The 19,038-nt window shown below is 37.2% G+C and overlaps 1 protein-coding gene across 2 annotated transcripts in view; it reads left to right on the forward strand.

The window, feature by feature from the left end:
* LOC119785994 (contactin-4) overlaps window positions 1-19,038 on the forward strand; it is a 126,281-nt gene that overhangs the window by 81,871 nt on the left and 25,372 nt on the right. For both annotated transcript variants that reach the window (XM_038289022.1, XM_038289020.1), the window contains 3 exons: window positions 6,348-6,465; window positions 16,351-16,509; window positions 18,791-18,940. In XM_038289022.1, coding sequence (XP_038144950.1) covers window positions 6,348-6,465; window positions 16,351-16,509; window positions 18,791-18,940 — 427 coding nt within the window. The remainder of the gene's footprint in view (window positions 1-6,347; window positions 6,466-16,350; window positions 16,510-18,790; window positions 18,941-19,038) is intronic.

Here is a 19,038-nt window from a genome sequence, read left to right on the forward strand (position 1 = left end):
GGTTGCAACAGCATACCAATGAATTTTTAATCAGATAGACCTTACGTTTTGTAAAATGTTAAGACATATTGGTAATATTGTATATGTAAGGTGGAATTTCAATTTCTGAGTTTGAATTGTGATTTTCCTTTTGCTTAATTTCCTATTTTTCCTCATATCAGTCCAACATTTCCTTAATTATTTATGGTTTGAATTATGTTTTTCCTCTCTCAAATTGCTTTACTTTTGTTTCTTCTGGGAATACAATCAAAATTTTCCAACTTAAATGGATTAAATATTTAATTTTGCATTTTTTTGTCAATGGAGTCCTGTTCAGTATTTTTAAATTAAGTCTTTCAATAGACCAGTCATACAGTAGCCTCCTCTCACTATGAGTTAGATGTTTTAGCAGAACCTTAAAATAACAATGCAGGAATAAATTCTTGCAAAGCTTTCCGTATTGAAACTTCCGTTGTTAGTCGGAGTGGGCAATAACATTAAAATAAAACGGAATAAATAACCAATAATATTTGAAACAAAAAGAGTCTGGAATACTCCCCAATATGCATATTCTTTTATCCAGTATGCAAATATTTCACAATAATGTGGTACTGCTCCTTCTTTAGTTTAACAAAATCCCACAAGCAACTTCGACAGTTTACTCAATGTCAGTCAGAAACCAGACAAAGATAACATTTTTCTTTATCAAACTCCTTCAGGGCCCAGTTTCAGAAGGTAGGATCCTTGCATAGTCATATTTTCGGTTTCAGAAAGCCAGATATCTTTCATCCTGAGACACATGAATCCCACCAGTTACTCTAGGAAACAATTATATTCCGTAGCAGAATTTGTAGAAGTTGTCCTCAGTTTGTTGCACATCAGAGCTGACATCAGACACAAGAAAAGAGTCAGAAATCATGCATCCTTTATTGCAGGAGCCGGTAGATGCTGCAAAGCAAGTGCTCATTATGCTTTAGAGGATTAGGGTTTAAGTGCTCATGCAATCATTATTTTTCTATTTATTTAATTTAAATGTATTAATTTTTTTAAATATATATTTATACAATATAAAAAGTTTAGGTTTTATTCAACTATAACTGAGCCTTGCAGACTAAAAAGATCCAAAAACTTCAGAAAGAAATCAGAATTAACACCATAGAGTAATTAAATCTTAAATCTGGTCTGACTCAACTCGGTTTAGTTGGATGATATATAATGGAGCCTAGGTGGAAGTTCAACTGAAGAAACTCAATGCTCTTCAACATCCACCTGAGACACAGCCAATCAGCTTTGAACCACACCTCCACGAAAGCCAGTTGGCATCCAAAGTTCATCTTAAAAGGCTGATCCGCACTGGTCTGCTCCTGTGCGCGGGCTGTGGATGCGCTGTGTGACTTCTTTCAGATGACACTGTTTCAATCCACCTCCAGCCCCTCCTCCACCTTCGTAGCTAAAGCTTCATCAGAGTGTCATTCCTCCCGGACTCTTACTGTGTTCCCTGTCTCATCTCAATCAGTCCGGCAGAAGACCGCCATGTTGAGCCTCTGCAAGAGGTTTCTTCCCAACAGGGAGTTTATCATCTCCACTGTCGCTCCATGCTTGCTCATCATGGACAGGTTCTCTCAACCTGTGTTATCCAACTGGACTTCCATCTTCCAGGTCCCTGAGTAAAGCTCTAGTATCAGCTAACACAATTCACTGCATCTCACCAAACAGCTCAGCATACCTTCTCGCTAACCAGCAGTCTACAGACTGACCAACTTCATCTATCTCCACTCCACCACCAGTTTCAGGCCTGGGGGGGAAACAGCCCTATTCTTTGCTCCTGTTCATGCATATCTATCAGAATTAAGTGCTATGTTTCCTGCCGAGGTCTGGGCGCCAAAGACAAAGTAATTGTATCAATACATTTCTCCTAATTGTCTTTATTTTTTCTGTGAGTTTTTCATATTTAAATGTTTTGAAACCGAAATTCCTGAACATCACAGAGCTGAATAAGTCGATCAAGGACAATACCTTTCTATTCTATTCTATTCTATTCTAATACAATATCCAGTTAAGAAACATTCATTTCTGACGCTTACACATTTTAAAAGAAGACAGCTCCAATATTTTGTGGAAAGTGAGACACCATTTACTTTTGAAAGATATATATTGTAACGTGGTCCACCTTCTCTTCTACTATATAGCTGAATGGGGGTTGGTTTAGGGTTTAATGCATTCAGTCTTTACCATCTTGTTTCCTCTTTTATCCAACACTCTTTGCTCTTTTTTGTCTTTTGGTATTTTTCTACTATTACTCCTTCTTGGTTTGTTCATTGGTTTGTTCTCTTCCTATTTTTGTATCTCTTTTCTTCCAATCTTCTGCCATTCAAAAAAAGAGGCCTAATAGAAAAAAACATGACAGGCTTGGTCTAGATACTATACTGTACTTTGCTACAGTTAAATAAAATATAGTTTTTGTTTCAGGTATCCTTTAGAACAAGCTTCTTCAATTCTGGCCCTCGAGTCCTGTTGTACTGCACATTTTAGATGTGTCTGCTTCCACACCTGAATCAAATTACCTCCCCAGCATGTAGTCAAGTTTTGCAGAGTTCTGGTAGTGACCTGATTCCTTTTACTCAGGTGACTTGAAACAGACACTAAAAGATGCTGGACACTGGTCCTTGAGGACCATAATTGAGGAAGCCTGCTTTGGAAGTTGGTTATTTTAAGATAAGCTAGGGTCATCCTAGTAAATTCTTAATATAGATAATAATTTTTTATTATTATTTAGCCTATTTCCTCTGCTGATCAATTGTCAAATATGTATAGTTCTTTGCCACTTATAAAAAAAAGTTGTCTGTTCATGGCTTATTGGTTCTTTCTGTTTCTCTGTGACTGATGCCTTTATTTTCCTTATGTGCAACTTTAAGGTCCAACAGCCAATGCTGAAAGTTTTTGTTAGCAAATCATTAATAAATAGCATATGACCAGTACTTACTGTACTTCTCTCTGTCTCCCTCACACCTCTGTGCAGTTTATTAACGACAGCTCATTTATCATTTTGCACTTCGGTGCTCATCTTTAGTAAAAGCATCCTATACTTTTTTTTAACCTTAGCACAACACTGTTAATGTGTCCTAGTGTGAATCACATTTTTTTTTATTACTGCAAGGATCTCTCCTGTGAAAACAGATGATCTATGTATTAATATCTAAGGCAGACTGAGACAGAAAACTGGCTCTGGCATCTTAGACCAGACCCACCCACCACATTGACGAAGCCCTATTTGGTCCGTTTCTTGTACATGTAAATCAACTTTAAATACACCTGAAGCTATTCAATTAATTTATGCTTTTCAATGCTAGTAGACATATTAAATTTCTAAAAAGTGTAATTTATTAATACTACAAAAGTGTTCACCTCCTCCATCATACTAATAATTCTTTGAGCAGTTTTCATCATATTGCTTTTCTGTTTCAGGGAGGATGAATAGAAAGAATCTGAGAGAAAGAACAGAGATTAAAGTAATGCAATGGAGAGGATTTTTTTTCTTCAAATTATTACTCAGATTGTTTTCTATTGATCTTGCATATATGGAATGTGAGCTATTATTTTTATAGTTTAATCTAATACAGAAAAATCGTTATTTCTTTTACTACAAAGATTTTAAAGTAATTTTTCTACCTGATGATTTCAAAAAGGCAATCTGAAGCTTTATTTAAGTCTTTTTTTAAACCAAGAAGTGGCTTATTTTAAATATGCTAAAATTAACTTCTTTCATTCAGTCATCAGAGTATCATTGAAGTGACTGGGCCAAGCTCCTATTCTTTTCCAAATCAAAATATGTTAATCCTAATTTACAACAGGCTACAAAATAACTTGACCACATAAAATCGACTATAAGACTCTTACTGATGTTTTATTAGATTTATCAAGGAGTCATCAGTATCAGTTTATTCTGCCACCTTATGGCTGAAATGTTTTACAAAGCAGGCCCGCTTACTGCAGGTACCTATCTTCTCCGTGCCTCTTTTGCACATCCTCCCCTCACCACCACCAACCCCCACACTTATCCATCACAGCTGATCTAGGCTCTGTAATTTTTCCACCTGTAGCTGTGTTTGAATGGTGAGTGTTTTATTTTTATTTTGCCACATAAATCCTATGTGACTACTTACAGCTTTATCTCCATTTGGAATCATACAATTGGGCTGATCATAGGTGTTACACTATATTCTGTGACCCTGGCCAAAGCGATGATGGATTCTATAATACTATATGATTGGGAAAGCCTTTTGTCAGCAAAGAAGAAAACCAATGGGCTGCAGATTAGCATATATCAAGTACTGGGATCACAGATTTTGGTGTAACATTGGTATCCATCTCTGATCCATATGCACCATAATATCATACAGTACAACAGTGACAATCTAATGTTGTTGTTTTATCTATTTTTTGTTAAAGACAGCATGATCAGTTCTTCTAAAAAGTAGCACTTTTAACCTCATTTATCAGATGCTAAAATCAGGGATATTTTAGGGAACAGGTTTTCCTAAATGGGCACTGTCCCCAGAAAACAGATCTAGCAAACCAAAATCTGTTTGTCATAATCCACCATTTCATCTTTGAAAGAGGAGCATTAAGAGCTTTAAATGCATGAGTTGTTGTGGTCTCTCATGGCATCTGTGGAAGTTTAAATTTGTTAATATGATTGGCTGAAACTAAACTTTGGTAGGCAGATACTAGGTTTCACTTCCTCCAGTCAGCTTGGACAGTTTTGCTGAATGTCCCACTTTTCCCTGTGCAGATATAGTGAGGGCTCTACAAAAATTGATAATGTATAGAACTAAATCTGAGTGCTACATCATGATTAATCTGGCTGCATTTATTATTTACTACTTCAAAACTCAATAAAATGTTGAAGTTTTTTTATTTTAACGTGACTAAATTTTGTGACCTTGTAGTTTGTTTCAGAATTGATGAAGTAATGTACTAAAAATTCAGCAGATGGTCTGGTGCTCTCAACCTGGCATTAATCTCGTCATACAAGTTAAAAAAGTGAATGACTAAATTTCCTGCATATCTTCTTTACTGACAGGTTTAGTATGCCTCTTTTAAACCAACCAGATCCAATGATATTCAGCTAAAATGCTCATATTTGTCAGAGAGTATAATCAGAACAGATGTTTGCAGGACGAGCTTTGATGTGTTTTCAAGGGAGGATGCTTAATGCTTTTCTTTGAGTGTTTGCACAGCAAAAGTGCCAAGAAAAGAAAAATCTAGCCTTGCTAACCATTCATCTGAGCTGTCAGGGTGAGTGTAAGCACAGCAGAGGCTCACCAGAAGAAAACAAATCTCAATTGTGTTTTTTATTTTGTGTGTTTTCTTTTGTTGGTGCGATTATTTAAACAAAAACTAAACCATTTTCTTTTGTCCTCCAAGTGGTCAACATGGTAATTTCTTTTAAACATTTTATCTGGGATATTTAAAGCACATCAAGAAAAAAAATCCTATTGTTGTCATTGCTTCAAGTGGGCCAGTATGCAATGATACACAGTACCATCACTTTTAAGTTTTACCCCTCAGCAGGACAAACACCCGCAACCGACACCACTGTTGCAGCAGTAATATATAACTGCATGTTGAATCACGTTTGTTTTAGTTTTTTTAGTTTATCTTTCTTTTTTGTCTACAACAACAACAAAAAAAAATCCATCCAAACATTCTTTTTGTTTCTCTGCCTCTGTCTGAGCACGCCGTGGAGAGGTGGGCAGGAGTTCAGCCGAGTGAAGCGGTCCCCACTTTAAATAGAATTTATGTAATTAAAAATAAGTTGCATTGATGTATATATGTTAACTCTGATGATGCTAATTAAAACTTTGATTACCAAGATGTTTTGGATTTATCAACTCATAATTATGCTAAGGTATCACCTGTACCATAGGTTTTTCACTACTTAATAATATACTGGGCTCATGGAGGAGGCCACTGTAGAAGACAGTGAAGAGGAGTCTATCTTTTTCTGAGGCAAAACTTTTTAATTGCTTATACCTGCTTATATGTTTCACAGAATTTTTTCAAAATATATTGATGATACTTCGAGCTACTATAATTAAAATAAAATTATATATGTTATTCTTAATTTTCATAATATTAAATTATTGATAAATAGATCTGTGTATATATTAACCATGTTTCTGCTGCATATTGAACATTAAGGAAATTAGTGGCATTTATTTATTTTTCAAAATAAAGTGCTGGTTGTGTTCCAGTGGATATGCAGGAATTATTTTCTTTTCTGTTCGAAGTACACTACTTTTACGCTTTATTTTTTATTTTTGCTTCAACTCAAAGCTTTCATTCTTCTTTGTTTATCTTACCAGGGATTTTCAGGTGACCTGATGGTGAGGAACATCCAGCTAAGGCACTCTGGAAAGTATGTATGTATGGTGCACACTGAGATCGACACTGTTTCAGCAGCAGCAGAACTAACTGTAAGAGGTATGTCTTCTCTTTTGTGACACCGTTTGACATTAAAAAACATTCTCTGTGGAGGTTTTTCTTCCACATGAAATCAGTGTTAGCATGTGTGTGGGAGGGCCTGTGTGTCCTTTACACTTAGGACAGAGGTCTAAAAGGCACTTATTTCTAGGTGCCAGATTACATTTTTCATGTTTTCTTTTTTGTTGTTGACGATCATAGGCTTTTTGTGAAAAATCTAATCAAATTGTGAGGAGTGAAACCTTTTAGTTTAGGATTACCACTACCTGTTTTCCACTTTAAAAGTTAAAGGTGTGCCATTTTCCATCATGCCATTCTTGCAAGATGTATGAGAAACCAGAGACAGGGTTTCTTCTGATTGTTTTTTAAGCAGTGGGGATTGGCACTTCTTTCCCACCCACCCTTTTGAAGTAGGCTGTCATTTAGCTGTAAATATCAGCAAAAGTGGGAATTCCCCAGAGCTTATGTCATTTTTTTTAAATGAAATTAAATCAAATGCAGCTTTATTGTCAGTGTGTTATGCACACAACCACAATGCAGCAAACTGAAAGAGTGTTTCTCCAGGTTCAGCACAAGAATTTCAAAAATTCTTTTGAAATTTTAACATGTTTTCAAAAGATTTTTAAAAAATGGTAATTTAACTGTATTTGTTCGGTCTTAAAACATAATTTCAAATTTTAAGTGTTCAACATTGTTATTTCTAAATTAAAAAATCTTAAATATAGAAATCTTGTTAAGTAAATTATCTTGCTCCATGGAGAGATAATTTCACTAGGTTTGAGTTGCTTTAACCTGGGATTTTGTGGGGAGTTTTCTTTTGATTTTAGACACCCCTTTTTTGCAATGAATATAGAAAAAAAAGGCAGCCATAGTACTGTATCTCTTCTTCAATAGTTTTTCACTCTGGGTTGGAGAAACTTTACAATTTAATGTCGTAGGGAAGTGGCTGTTCCAACGGTTGCAGTTCCGAATTCTCCTGAGTGGTGCCGGACTTTACATGACTAAATAAAGTGAATGTGATTAGTCGATTATCAAGGTGGTGGGATTGTTGTGGCGGAAGGTTCGCAAGCCCATTTGGTTGTGGCCGGTGTCCCGGAAGCATCTTGCTAACCAGTTAGAACCTTAATGCTAGTAGGTTCCCAATGGGAAATTAAATTGGGACCAAGTAGCTTTAAATTGGTGACTTAGAAACGACACTGTCAAGGAACGCGATGGACAGCGGAAACATGCAAGAGGAGGAGAGTTTTGTGTCGGAGGTCATGGATGAGTCTCCTCTGTCATACATTTTTTATTTAGTGTAGAAGGCTTACAGCCGTACATGTTTGAACCCTTGCCTCGCAATGCTGCCAGTTCTGTTAGCTCTACACCTGCCGAAGACACAGACGTCCATCCCCGTGAAGACTGGGACGCAACTCAATGGGAAAGTAAATGATTCTTATTTCAACTGTTGCGCATATTAACTGCGACATATGAATCAAGATGCTATGACCGAAAAAATTAGATTGACACGTGACCGTTGATATATGATTGGCTGAATTTAGGTGTGCAAGCTGACGTATAACTAACTGGCCTGGACAAAATAACGAAAAACACCCCGACAGATTTTAAGAAAGGATTTTTTTTTTTATATAATTTTTTTTTTTTTACTTTTGGGACAATATGGTCTGATAAAGAGTACATTTATATACATGTTTAAGCCAGAATGATTTGAAATTTAAATATGAATTCCCTACGACTTTAAATGCAAAATGGAGTTTTTTCCCATAAATTCATTGATGATGAATTTATACTGGTGACAGAATCAGCTAATTACTCCAGCTTCCAGACCCCTAGTGTAGCAGCACCAAGGACACTTATATGGTACTACCACCATACCTCCACTAAACTCTTTCAGTTTTTTTCTCTTTTTTTCTCTATTAATCATATAAAACTGTGTGTATTAGGGATTGCCTCATAGACCAACAATCTTTTTGTGTTCTTGCTGTTTTCTATACATCTTGGTGAAGTTTTACATTGACATGAAATGGTTCCACTTTAGTTCATGCAGTGAGGTCATGTTACTACATAGGTTTTACACTGTCAGCTTTGTTCTTAGCTCCTCATGTTTCTGCCCTTCATAGAATGACTGTGGTTACATTGACTATGGTTAGCTGATATATACACCTATCGGTTAATCGTATGGAGCCAAATTTGGGCTAAAAAGTGTGTTTAAAAAAATGATCAAACCTTTTTGAAAGAAAAATATTTAAACCTGATAAAAGTAGTTTTCTTTTAAATTGAACTCTGTAATATTTTCTGTCAAACAAACTTTTTCTTTTCCGGGGTAATTTTCTTTTACAAACTTATGGACTCAATTTGGCTCCATTTATTTAAATTAGAAGAGGATTAGAGTGGTCTTCCCCCTGGGGTCCTGACACTGGCGGTGGAGTAAGCCAAAGAATGAGTTGGTCTTAAAATAGAGTGAGGGAGGAGATGGGGCAGAGGTGGGTGAAAGTTCGGCTGATGCGCTGAAGCTGTGCCTATGTTTTAATGAAGAGCCTCTTGAATGATGATTGGCTTTCGAGAGGGTGTGGTTCATTGTTGATTGGCTGAAGCTTGAGATAGGCACGTCAGCAATTGGTCCTGGTGAAGCTGATAAAAAGTCTTCCAGATAAAATTTTCGCTTAAGCTTCCTTAGTGCATTATGAGCTAATCATGTTTTCCATTCTACTTTTCAATAGTGCTCTACATTCCTTGGTGTAATTCATAAATAAGATATTGAAAATGAAAAAAACAAAGCCTTGTGGGGTGTACGGATTTTGGCACAATGCTGCATTCTGTTGAATTGGTGCAGCTGAGGATATGAAGGTTCTGTACTACCATTCAGTTTACAAATTAAAGCCATTACTCTGTTGATTTGTACCTCTAAATGGAAAACTACATCTGAGGGCTACCAGCAAATCCCAATATGTTTGATCTCATATCATGGATCATTTCAAGTCATTGTAAATGAAACTAACAATTTAGTTATTATTATATAAATTGTCTACTATAATATGTTCTACGGTAATTATCCTCTTCTTCACAAGTCTACAATTGGTAATTGGGGATTCATAAGCCACACAGTTTTGATTTTCTTTTTTTTTTCTGTGAGGTTAGATATCAAATATTTTCAAACAACAGACTTATATTGCTGTTTAATGTTTGCTGTTTAACAAACTTTAATGATAATCATAAAACAAGGAGATAAAAACACACAGATACATTTGGAGAACATAATGCACTAGAAAATATTAGTTAACTAAAACATCAGTGTCAAATTAACTGTCAAATCAACTGTAAACAATGAAAATATATTAAGATGCTTACGCAGTGTATTAAGGAGAGGATGAGTGGGGTCATGTATTGTGAGATTTTGGGGAACAACCTCCTTCCCTCAGTTAAAGCATTGAAGATGCTTGATGCTGGGTCTTCCAACATGATGATGACCCAAAGCAAACAGCCAGAATAACTAAGGAGTGGCTCTGGATGAAGCTTATCAAGTTTCGGGCATGGCCTAGCCGGTCTCAAGACCGAAACCTAATAGAGAATCATTGGAGGGACCTAAAACTTTGAATTTCTCAGCAACAGCCCAGAAACCTGACTGATCAGGAGAAGATCTGTGTGGAGAAGTGGGCCAAAATCCCTCCTGCAATGTGTGCAAACCTGGTGAAAAATTACAGGAAACGTTTGACCTCTGTAATCACAAACAAAGGCTACTGTACCAAATATTAGCATTGATTTTCTCAAGTGTTCAAATGCTTATGTGCAGCTGTATCATACAAATACATAGTTTAAAAAAAATCATGCATTGTGTTTTATGGATGTCTCTCCATTATAAATGCGGAAGTTAGGAGAGAGAAGGACTCTGGAAAAAATATAACCACTGCCGTATATTGTCTTCCATCCCAGGCATGAAGCTGTTGCAAAGCTCTTTCAGTGAGGCTGCTGTGTCCTGGATGAAAGGAGCATTATTGCAGATTGTTCCTCCCAGTAGCTGGTGTGAAAAAAAACATGTACTCAATTTTAATTAATTTAATTTACATTTTTGTTGTTTATTACAGCATTTTTTCTTATACTTGTAAATGACATGCTGCCTTTTGTTTTGCACAGTTATAACAGAACAGTGTTGTGCAATTTTCAATTCATAATTCTTAGGACAATATTTAATTTGATCTAAGTAAGTAAACAGTTTTCTGTTTTCTTGCCTCTGAAAGTAAACCCACTGTCGCATGGTAAAGTTTAATTCTGTTCTACATCTTCCTTTGTTGGTAAAATCAAGCACAAACATCCAGCAGTGACTGATGTTGAAGGTATCTACTGGGCTGGTCAATGCCGCTACTGGTGACCCTGTTGCTGATAAGCAATAACTTCCTAAATTTGTCTGGAACCAGAATATGATTACCCATACTTCAGGCAGTAATTAGGGGTTAGATAATTTTAAACCTTTTGTCCAATGTATCTTAAAGGGGGAAGAGAGTACATTTGGAAATCTAAATCTTTTCACACCTACCCCCGCTCCTTCTCTCCTCCAAAGGTACTGATCGTTACACCTCCTATACACATGTGCAAACAGACATTGTTGCTTGCATGAAAGAAAAAAAGTCTAAGCAGTAGTTTGATATAAAGCAAAACTAAGTTCTATACGAATCACCTTGCCTAAATAACATTGTTAGAAGGTTCCGCTTTTACCCCCCATTTACCTCCACACTTCACCGTTTCTATTAGAGGTGATTTTTAATCAATACATAAGTAAAATCAAGGTCAGTATCCGCGATGTTGATACGATACAGATACTTTTTAACATTTAAGCTTGATGTATCATAGAACTGTTGACCATTCAGTCATTCTGAGATTTTTATTTGATTATTACAATTGAATAATGATAATAGTATTTAATAATAATAGTATGTTCTGTTCATAGTGTTTTTTCCCTAATCTACCTCCTATATCTTTCAATCGTTATGTAATTTTGTTTTTATTGTGTATCCTTGCCTGTTGCTTTAATTCTATGAATTCACACATTGTGGGATAAATAAAGGATTAGCTAACGTGAGCCCACTTTGATGATACATTTTAATGGAATAAATGTCCTGGGTTCTTTCAAGGTCTTTATTACATTTTCTGAGTGGGTTCCAGTAACATATGACATATAATATCTTCTATGAAAGTTAATATGAAGGTGATCACACTTATCTACCTGTCAGCAGTGGGTGGTGAGGTTGCTTGAAGAGACGAGTGAGTTCTGACAGATTTAATTGAAGAACACAGGAAACAGAGGTAGCAATCCAGAAATCCAACTAAGATGTTAAACAAACCAAAAACCATGGAGACATTAGGGGGAAACAAGCCTGAGGAGCCAGGGAGAGACGAGCTGAGAAGACAAGTACAGCAATGACAAGGAACCAGCACTGAGTGACTGCAGAAGTGGAGTATTTAAGGAGAACAGAACAAAGGATGGACTAATGAGCTGAATAAGGAGCAGGTGTGGGTGGAACTGGCAAGAAGGAAACCAAGGGGAAAGAAAACAAGCACAAGGGGGCAACAGAGAGTAACTAAAGAATGCTTGAATATGAGGGAAAATAAATCAAAGAAAAAAACAGAACAACTGATAACAGAAAATTTAAAACTCAGAGTCACAACAAATGGGACGAACCATAACACTACCTGGATATTCTCTGGAGGTCTTAAACACCTCTGTCCTTGAGAGCCGAAGGTCTGTTGGAGCGATGTGCGAAGTTTAGTCTCCTCTTTCCTAAGAAGTTAAAAATCCTTTGGACTTAATTTCCAAATTTAAAGACATTCACTTCCCATCCAGGAAGCTTACTCATTGAAAAAGCTTCCTGATTGACAACTGCCTCTAGACAAATTTTCCAATCTATTTTTCTCATACATGTCTTGCTAAAGAGAACCCAGAAGGTGCTCTAATTAAATAAGAATTATTGTAGATTACCTGCATCTCATTATTTAATGTTCAGATATTTATTTCAATATGTTTGAAGTTATTTTAAGTTTAAAAATAAACACTTTACAATTTTATGTCTTTTGCAGCTTGGTATGTTTTCTTAATGCACAAGCTTGCCTTATGATTTTGGCTTTTCTTTTTGCTAGGTGCTCATCTACATTTGACCTTTTTATTTTTGCCCCTTGTTTGAGCTACACATTTTTCCATTTTCTGTTAGTATTACAGAAATTCAACAATTAAAAGTGAGAAACTACAGCTTTGACCTAGTTTCAATAATGTCAGCATAAAATACTGTATAGATTTTAGGTTGTTTTTTTTTTAAATAGTTTTTTAGTCTTGAATTAATTTTGCATGCAACTTGTCTGTAAAAAAAAAAAACATAACTAAGAGGGCATGAGTTAAGCAGAAATTAGGAAAAACACTGCAATCACATCTCTGAGTAGGGTTAAGAAAATTAGTAGACGAGTAAGCTTTTAGGAGCTGACTTTCCCTGCTCACTCTTTATATTGATCATATGAAAATGCCGTGATTCGGAAACAAAGCATGTACTTAGGATAACTGAGACTTGAAGGATTTTTCTTGCAAACACAATTATAATAATTATGAAGTTAGAAGTAGAGAATATAAAGCTTAGGAGAAACTTTTTGAATCTTTTTATATTTTAAAAGCTAGGAGGATTTCCTTGTAAACAACCTGTCCCTGACAGAAACTTTGGATTAATTGGGGAAAAAAGGTATGATAAAGCAATACAAAATAAATTAAGATAAAATATTCCAACCATATCATGTTATTTAATGTTTACCCCATTCCTCCAGTTTATTCCTTAAGCCTCTGATATTCTCTTCCCCTCTGTGCCTCCTGTATTGCCCAGTCTATCTCATTCTGTCTATTTTGTGAGTGTGTTTGTGTCCATGTCATGGGTGTGGCACGTCTCTAACCCTCCTCACTCTCTGGTTGCTCATCAGCCTGCACACCAGCAATCCATCCACCTCTCAGCCTTGCAGTATATCAAGCCCAGTTCTTCAACCTTTCATTGCCAGCCCATTTTTTCAGCCAGTGTGGATCATTGCATGCCGCAAGCTCTCATGCTCATCTCCACACCTGCCAGTCACTCATTCAGCCACGCACACAGCCTGCTCTGCTCTGTTTCACAACCCCACAACCCACACACACACACACACACACCCACACACACACACACACACACACACACACACACACACACCTCCACTGAAAAACAATAATGGCTGTTATTCTTTCTAACCATGCTGTTTGTGTCACAATCTGTTGAACTTTAATATATACAACAGTACTGGTGAGCTTGGTAGTCTCAATTCAAATCAGTTTATTTCTATAGCGCCAATACACAACACATGTCAGCTCAAGGCACTTTACAGTTCACCAGATCATACAGTCAAATTGATTCAAAGTTTTCTATCTAAGGAAAACCAGTTGATTGCATTGACTCATTAGCTTAAAGACAATCCCTCACACTAAGCATGCTTGTAGCGAAAGTGGAAAGGAAAACCTCCCTTTTAACAGGAAGAAACCCCTAGCAGAACCAGGCTCAGCGTGAGTGGCCATCTGCCGAGGCCGACTGGGGTTCAACAAGACAGAAGCAGAGATACAAAAGGCAACTGTAATAGGTGGCCCCTTCCAGGAAACACACAGCCAGGCTGTCAAGCTCCGAGCCAGCTCCCATGGATGAAGAGAGAGCACATCTTGCCAGTAACAGTCAGAGAAACAGGATTAGACTGGAAAACAGGCAGATCTCGAACATCTATAATCAAAGTTGTTGATGGCAGCATCACAGCTGATATTTCTTTCCAGGATGGTGTCACAGCCAAACAGGAACAGACAAGGCAAAGCTACTCTGAGAAAGAGCAGAGAGAAAACTAACAAATTCGGCAGAGTGGGAGAATCGAGATAGAATGAAGCAGGATGATGAAAAAGGAATCCCTATGTCATCCAGAAGTCTAAACCTATAGCAACATAACTATAGAGATAGCCCAGGATAACCTAAGTCCCTCTAACTATAAGCTTTATCAAAAGGTTTTAAGGCTACCCTTAAAAATAGACATGGTGTCTGCTTCACAAACAAACCTCGTAGTTGGTTCCACAGGAGAGGAGCCTGATAACTAAAAGATCTGCCTCCCATTCTGCTTTTAGAAATTCTAGGAAACACTAGTGAACCTGCAGATTGAGAGCAAAGTTCTCTGTTAGAGACCCAAAGAACAATCATATCTCTGACATAAGATGGAGGTAGGCCATTTAAGGCTTTATATGTGAGAAGGAGGATTTTAAATACTATTCTGAATTTAACAGGAAGCCAATGAAGAGATGCCAGGATAGGCGAGATATGATCTCTCTTTTTAATTTTCATCAGAACTCTGGCTGCAGCATTTTGGATCAGCTGAAGGCTTTTAACTACAGTTTGTGGACTTCCTGATAATAAGGAATTACAATGGTTCAGCCGTGAAGTAAAAAATGTATGGACTAGTTTCTCAGCATCAACCTTGGACAGGATAATTGTAATTTTGGCTACATTGAGCAGCTGAAAGAAGAAAATTCTAGAAATATCTTTGATATGGGATTTAAATGACAGGTCCTGATCAATAATACCAAGATCTTTTTACTTTATTATCTGAAATCAGTTTAATCCAATCCAAATGAAGTGACTGACTAATCAGCTTCTTTTTCAAAGACTCTGGTCCAAAGACTATAACTTTCTGTTTTGTCTGCATTCAGGAGCAGAAAGTTAAGAGTCATCCAGGTTTTTAAGTCTTCAAGACATGCCTGTAATCTATGTAATGGGATAGCATCATCTGAATTTATAGAAAGATGGCCTATAGCTGAGTATCATCAGCATAACAGTGAAAACTAATCCCATGCTGTCTAATAGTTCTACCGATTGGGAACATATATATAGTAAAGAGAATTGGTCCTAGCACGGATCCCTGTGGTACTCCACAGGTAACCTTTGAGCATGAGGAAGATTTGTCATTAACGTGAACAAACTGAATTTGATCAGATAGATAAGATTTAAAGCAGTCTATTGCTGTTCCGTTAATTCCTAGAAAATATTCAAGTCTTTCCAAAATAATAATATGATCAACTTTATCAAATGCAGCACTGAGATCCAACAAATGCAGAACACGCGGAGACAGAGGAAAAGGTTAACAGTTTATTGGAGAAACCACAGGCAGGGAACAGATGCAGGAAACAGATCTGGGCTGGTCACATGGGGTTTAAAGTTCAGTGGTTCAGGCTGAGCGTCACGAGATGGGAACCAGTTGGGTCCAGAGACAGAGGGTTCAGCAGAGAGCTTAGCAGCGGCAGAGCTTGGCTTCAGGCTAGTGAGTTTCAGACCTTGAATTCTTCTCCTAGTTCTCTCCAGAGAACTGGCAGGGAGATGCAGGCTGAGGTTCTTCAGGTTGGCTTCTCAGAGCAGGCAGGCAGGTTTCCCAAACATGAGCTCCACCAGAGTTCCAGGTTTCAGTCAGGATCTTCCTAGAAGAACAGAGAGGACAAAAACTGATCAGAATCTGGTTCAAGGTTTCAGAGAGTTTAGACAGACTGGTTGGCTCAGGTTGGCTACCGTGACTTATTCAACACTCTGGCGCTGAAGAGGAGTCAAGCCGCTGCTTAAATAGTTGGTCTCCTGATGGGATGATCAGCCTCAGGTATGCAGGTGGCTTCCGCTCAGGAGACCCAGGGCGCCCTCTGCTGGAGAAGGGGGGCAGATCCCCAGATCCCAACACAAAGTTATGATTTACTTAACACCCGTGGCAGAATCTGACAGAATAATACACAAAGCTAACCAGAAATCATATTCTTTTTACACTAACTTTGTGGTCCATAAGGCTAATGTGGGCATCTCTGTTTATGTGTGTCCATTGCAGGACCTCCTGGTGCCCCAGAGAGCCCAGTGGTGTCCAGTATTACCGACACCACAGTGCAGCTTTCCTGGGGCTCTGGACCAGACAACCACAGTCCAATCACCATGTACATTGTGCAAGCTCGGACCCCCTTCTCTGTTGGTTGGCAGACTGTGAGGACAGGTAAATAACACAGTAAGATTTTGTTATTCATATCATTAAATGAAAAAATGTCATTCGATTTAGATGGTAGAAACATACCTTATAAATAATCAATCCTCGACATCAACAATGTCTTTGTCAATTTTTTCAGCTTTCAAACCCAGCTGCATTGTATGGAAATGCCATGTATTAGAACAACTGACCCATTTCTTACTCTCCAAAGAGTTACTTTAACTTTTAACAAAAGCTGATAGAAGAAAAGTTTTGCGATGAACTTTGTGATATTGCAATTTTAGAGGAAGAGTGATATTCCTATATTTGGCTGTTTGAAATATTTTTTTGTGTTTGTGATTTTTATTTTAGAAAATAATGGATTCTACTACAGAATTACTTTAGGTTTAAACCAGTGTTGTTTTTGACAGTCATCTTAGATTTAGTCTTAGTCTTCAGGACGAAAACTATTATTAGTCTTAGTCGTATTTTAGTCATTACAATATGTGATAGTTTTTGTCGCTTTTATTCGACTAAAACTAAAACAAAAAAATTTGTGTCTAGTTTTAGTCTGTTTTTTGTTGCAAAAAAAGTTAACCTTTACAAGTTCAAATACCAGCCAGATTCTTCTCCAGAGTGACAGCTCTTGCCTAGATACTACTATTGCTGGGTATAGAATGCTGCCCTGCAGAAAAAAGTGTTTCACAAAAGCTGTGAAAATAGCAGATCTAGTTCACCTCATTAGTTAATATAGCAGACAAGCTAACAAAATGTACAATAAAGGCATGGTTTTAGACATACAAGGTTTCCATTCCAAAGCAAACACTTCCTGATCTACTATGAACTATGCATTACACACAGATCAATAAAATCTCCATTGCTCCAAAAAAGGAAAGAAGAAAAATAATTATTCTTTCTACGTCGGCAATTATCTTTTTATTTCTGTCTTTCTTTTATTTCAATTTACCTCTCGGTTACTCCTGCTCAGGGGTCAAAGTAGATTCAAATTAACAGGGTTTCAATACAAGAAAAATACAGAGAGAACCTACAGTACATAATTGCCTTGTAATACCATGATAATCTGGACCTAAATTTAATGAATATGTGTTCTAAAATGTTTAAATGTTTAAAGGAAACAGAGAAAATGTCTTAATGACAATTCAAGGCAACTTTTACATCATATTTGAATAGATAGAAACTAGAACTATGAGAGAGAAACATTCAAAAATCTATGTATCTTTTCACCTGGCTCGTTATCCAAAAAAAAACAGTATGGAATTAAATATTTTCTTTGGATATAATTTAGAGATTTCTTTTTGTAGAAGTTAAAGAAGGTTTTTGGTTCACCTCTTGTGAGCTGGAAGAAATAAAATCTGGATAGTTAGACAAAGGGATTTTTTTTACGCTTTGCAGATGATGATCAGCCACATATAGTTTATTAAGTAGTGAGAGCAGGAAGAGCCATACTGCTGAAAGCGAACCATCGACGTGGAGGGGGAGAAGTGCAAACTCTGAGCTATGCGCATGCAAAAACGCATTTCTGCATAGCTGGAAGAACAATTTTTTCAGAGTTCAGCAGTACTGGTGTTCTGTCAGACAGTGAGACCCATCGATCCATCCATTATCTAACACGCTTGTCCCAATTGGGGTCGCGAGGGGTGTTGTCAACGGGCGAGAGGCAGGGTACACCCTGGACAGGTCGCCAGTCCATCGCAGAGCAACACAGAGACAAACGGGACAAACAACCATTCACGCAAAATGGAAAGATTTTCACCCTGCCATCTGTGGTCATGCAAAATGAGCGCCGCTGAATGGCAGGTGGGCTGAGTGTTCAAACAGGACACAACAGCACGTCTGATACTGCTCAGCAGGTTACAGCACAATGATTGCAGTTAGATGTCTGACCGACCACCAGCTAATTTTCATTTAGTCTCGTCTCGTTGACTAAAACTGACACCCATAACTCTCAAGTTTTCGTCAGCAAAGATCCATGTTTAGATTGTTGGTTATTGTTATCTTCATGAAAAGAAGCGTCAGTGAAATAATTTTGTCGTAATCATCTTTTACAAAAACAGCACTGGTTTTAACAACACAGTAAATGTTGTGCTATATTGGTCTATGCAGAGTAGAATTACTGAGGACTTCTCTGACATCTTATGTTTAAAAAAACAAAACAGTGGCATCTGTATTGTGTTGCAGTTTTATTTTATATTACATATAAATAAAAATATGATATTTTAAATATTTGTTAAATCATTCTTAAATAAAAACAGAAACAAACACCTATCAATTCTCAATTCTTTAACTCTAGTTCCAGATCCTGTGCCTGGACAGATGATGCATGCTACTGTGAAAGATTTGAGCCCCTGGGTGGAATACCAATTCAGGGTGGTGGCAATAAACAGTGTTGGTGTTGGAGAACCCAGCATACCGTCAGAGCAGATACGAACTAAAGCGGCAGGTACTCTCTTATGTTGCTATTTCTGTTCGTAGAAAATTAGGCAGCCCCCACAAGGAAAATTACCTGTTTTATTTAGCTCTGCTTCTAATTGCTGTCTG

The sequence above is a fragment of the Cyprinodon tularosa genome, unplaced genomic scaffold, assembly GCF_016077235.1.
Source record: "Cyprinodon tularosa strain WSP-4 unplaced genomic scaffold, ASM1607723v1 ctg261, whole genome shotgun sequence".
Classification (NCBI taxonomy): Eukaryota; Metazoa; Chordata; class Actinopteri; order Cyprinodontiformes; family Cyprinodontidae; genus Cyprinodon; species Cyprinodon tularosa.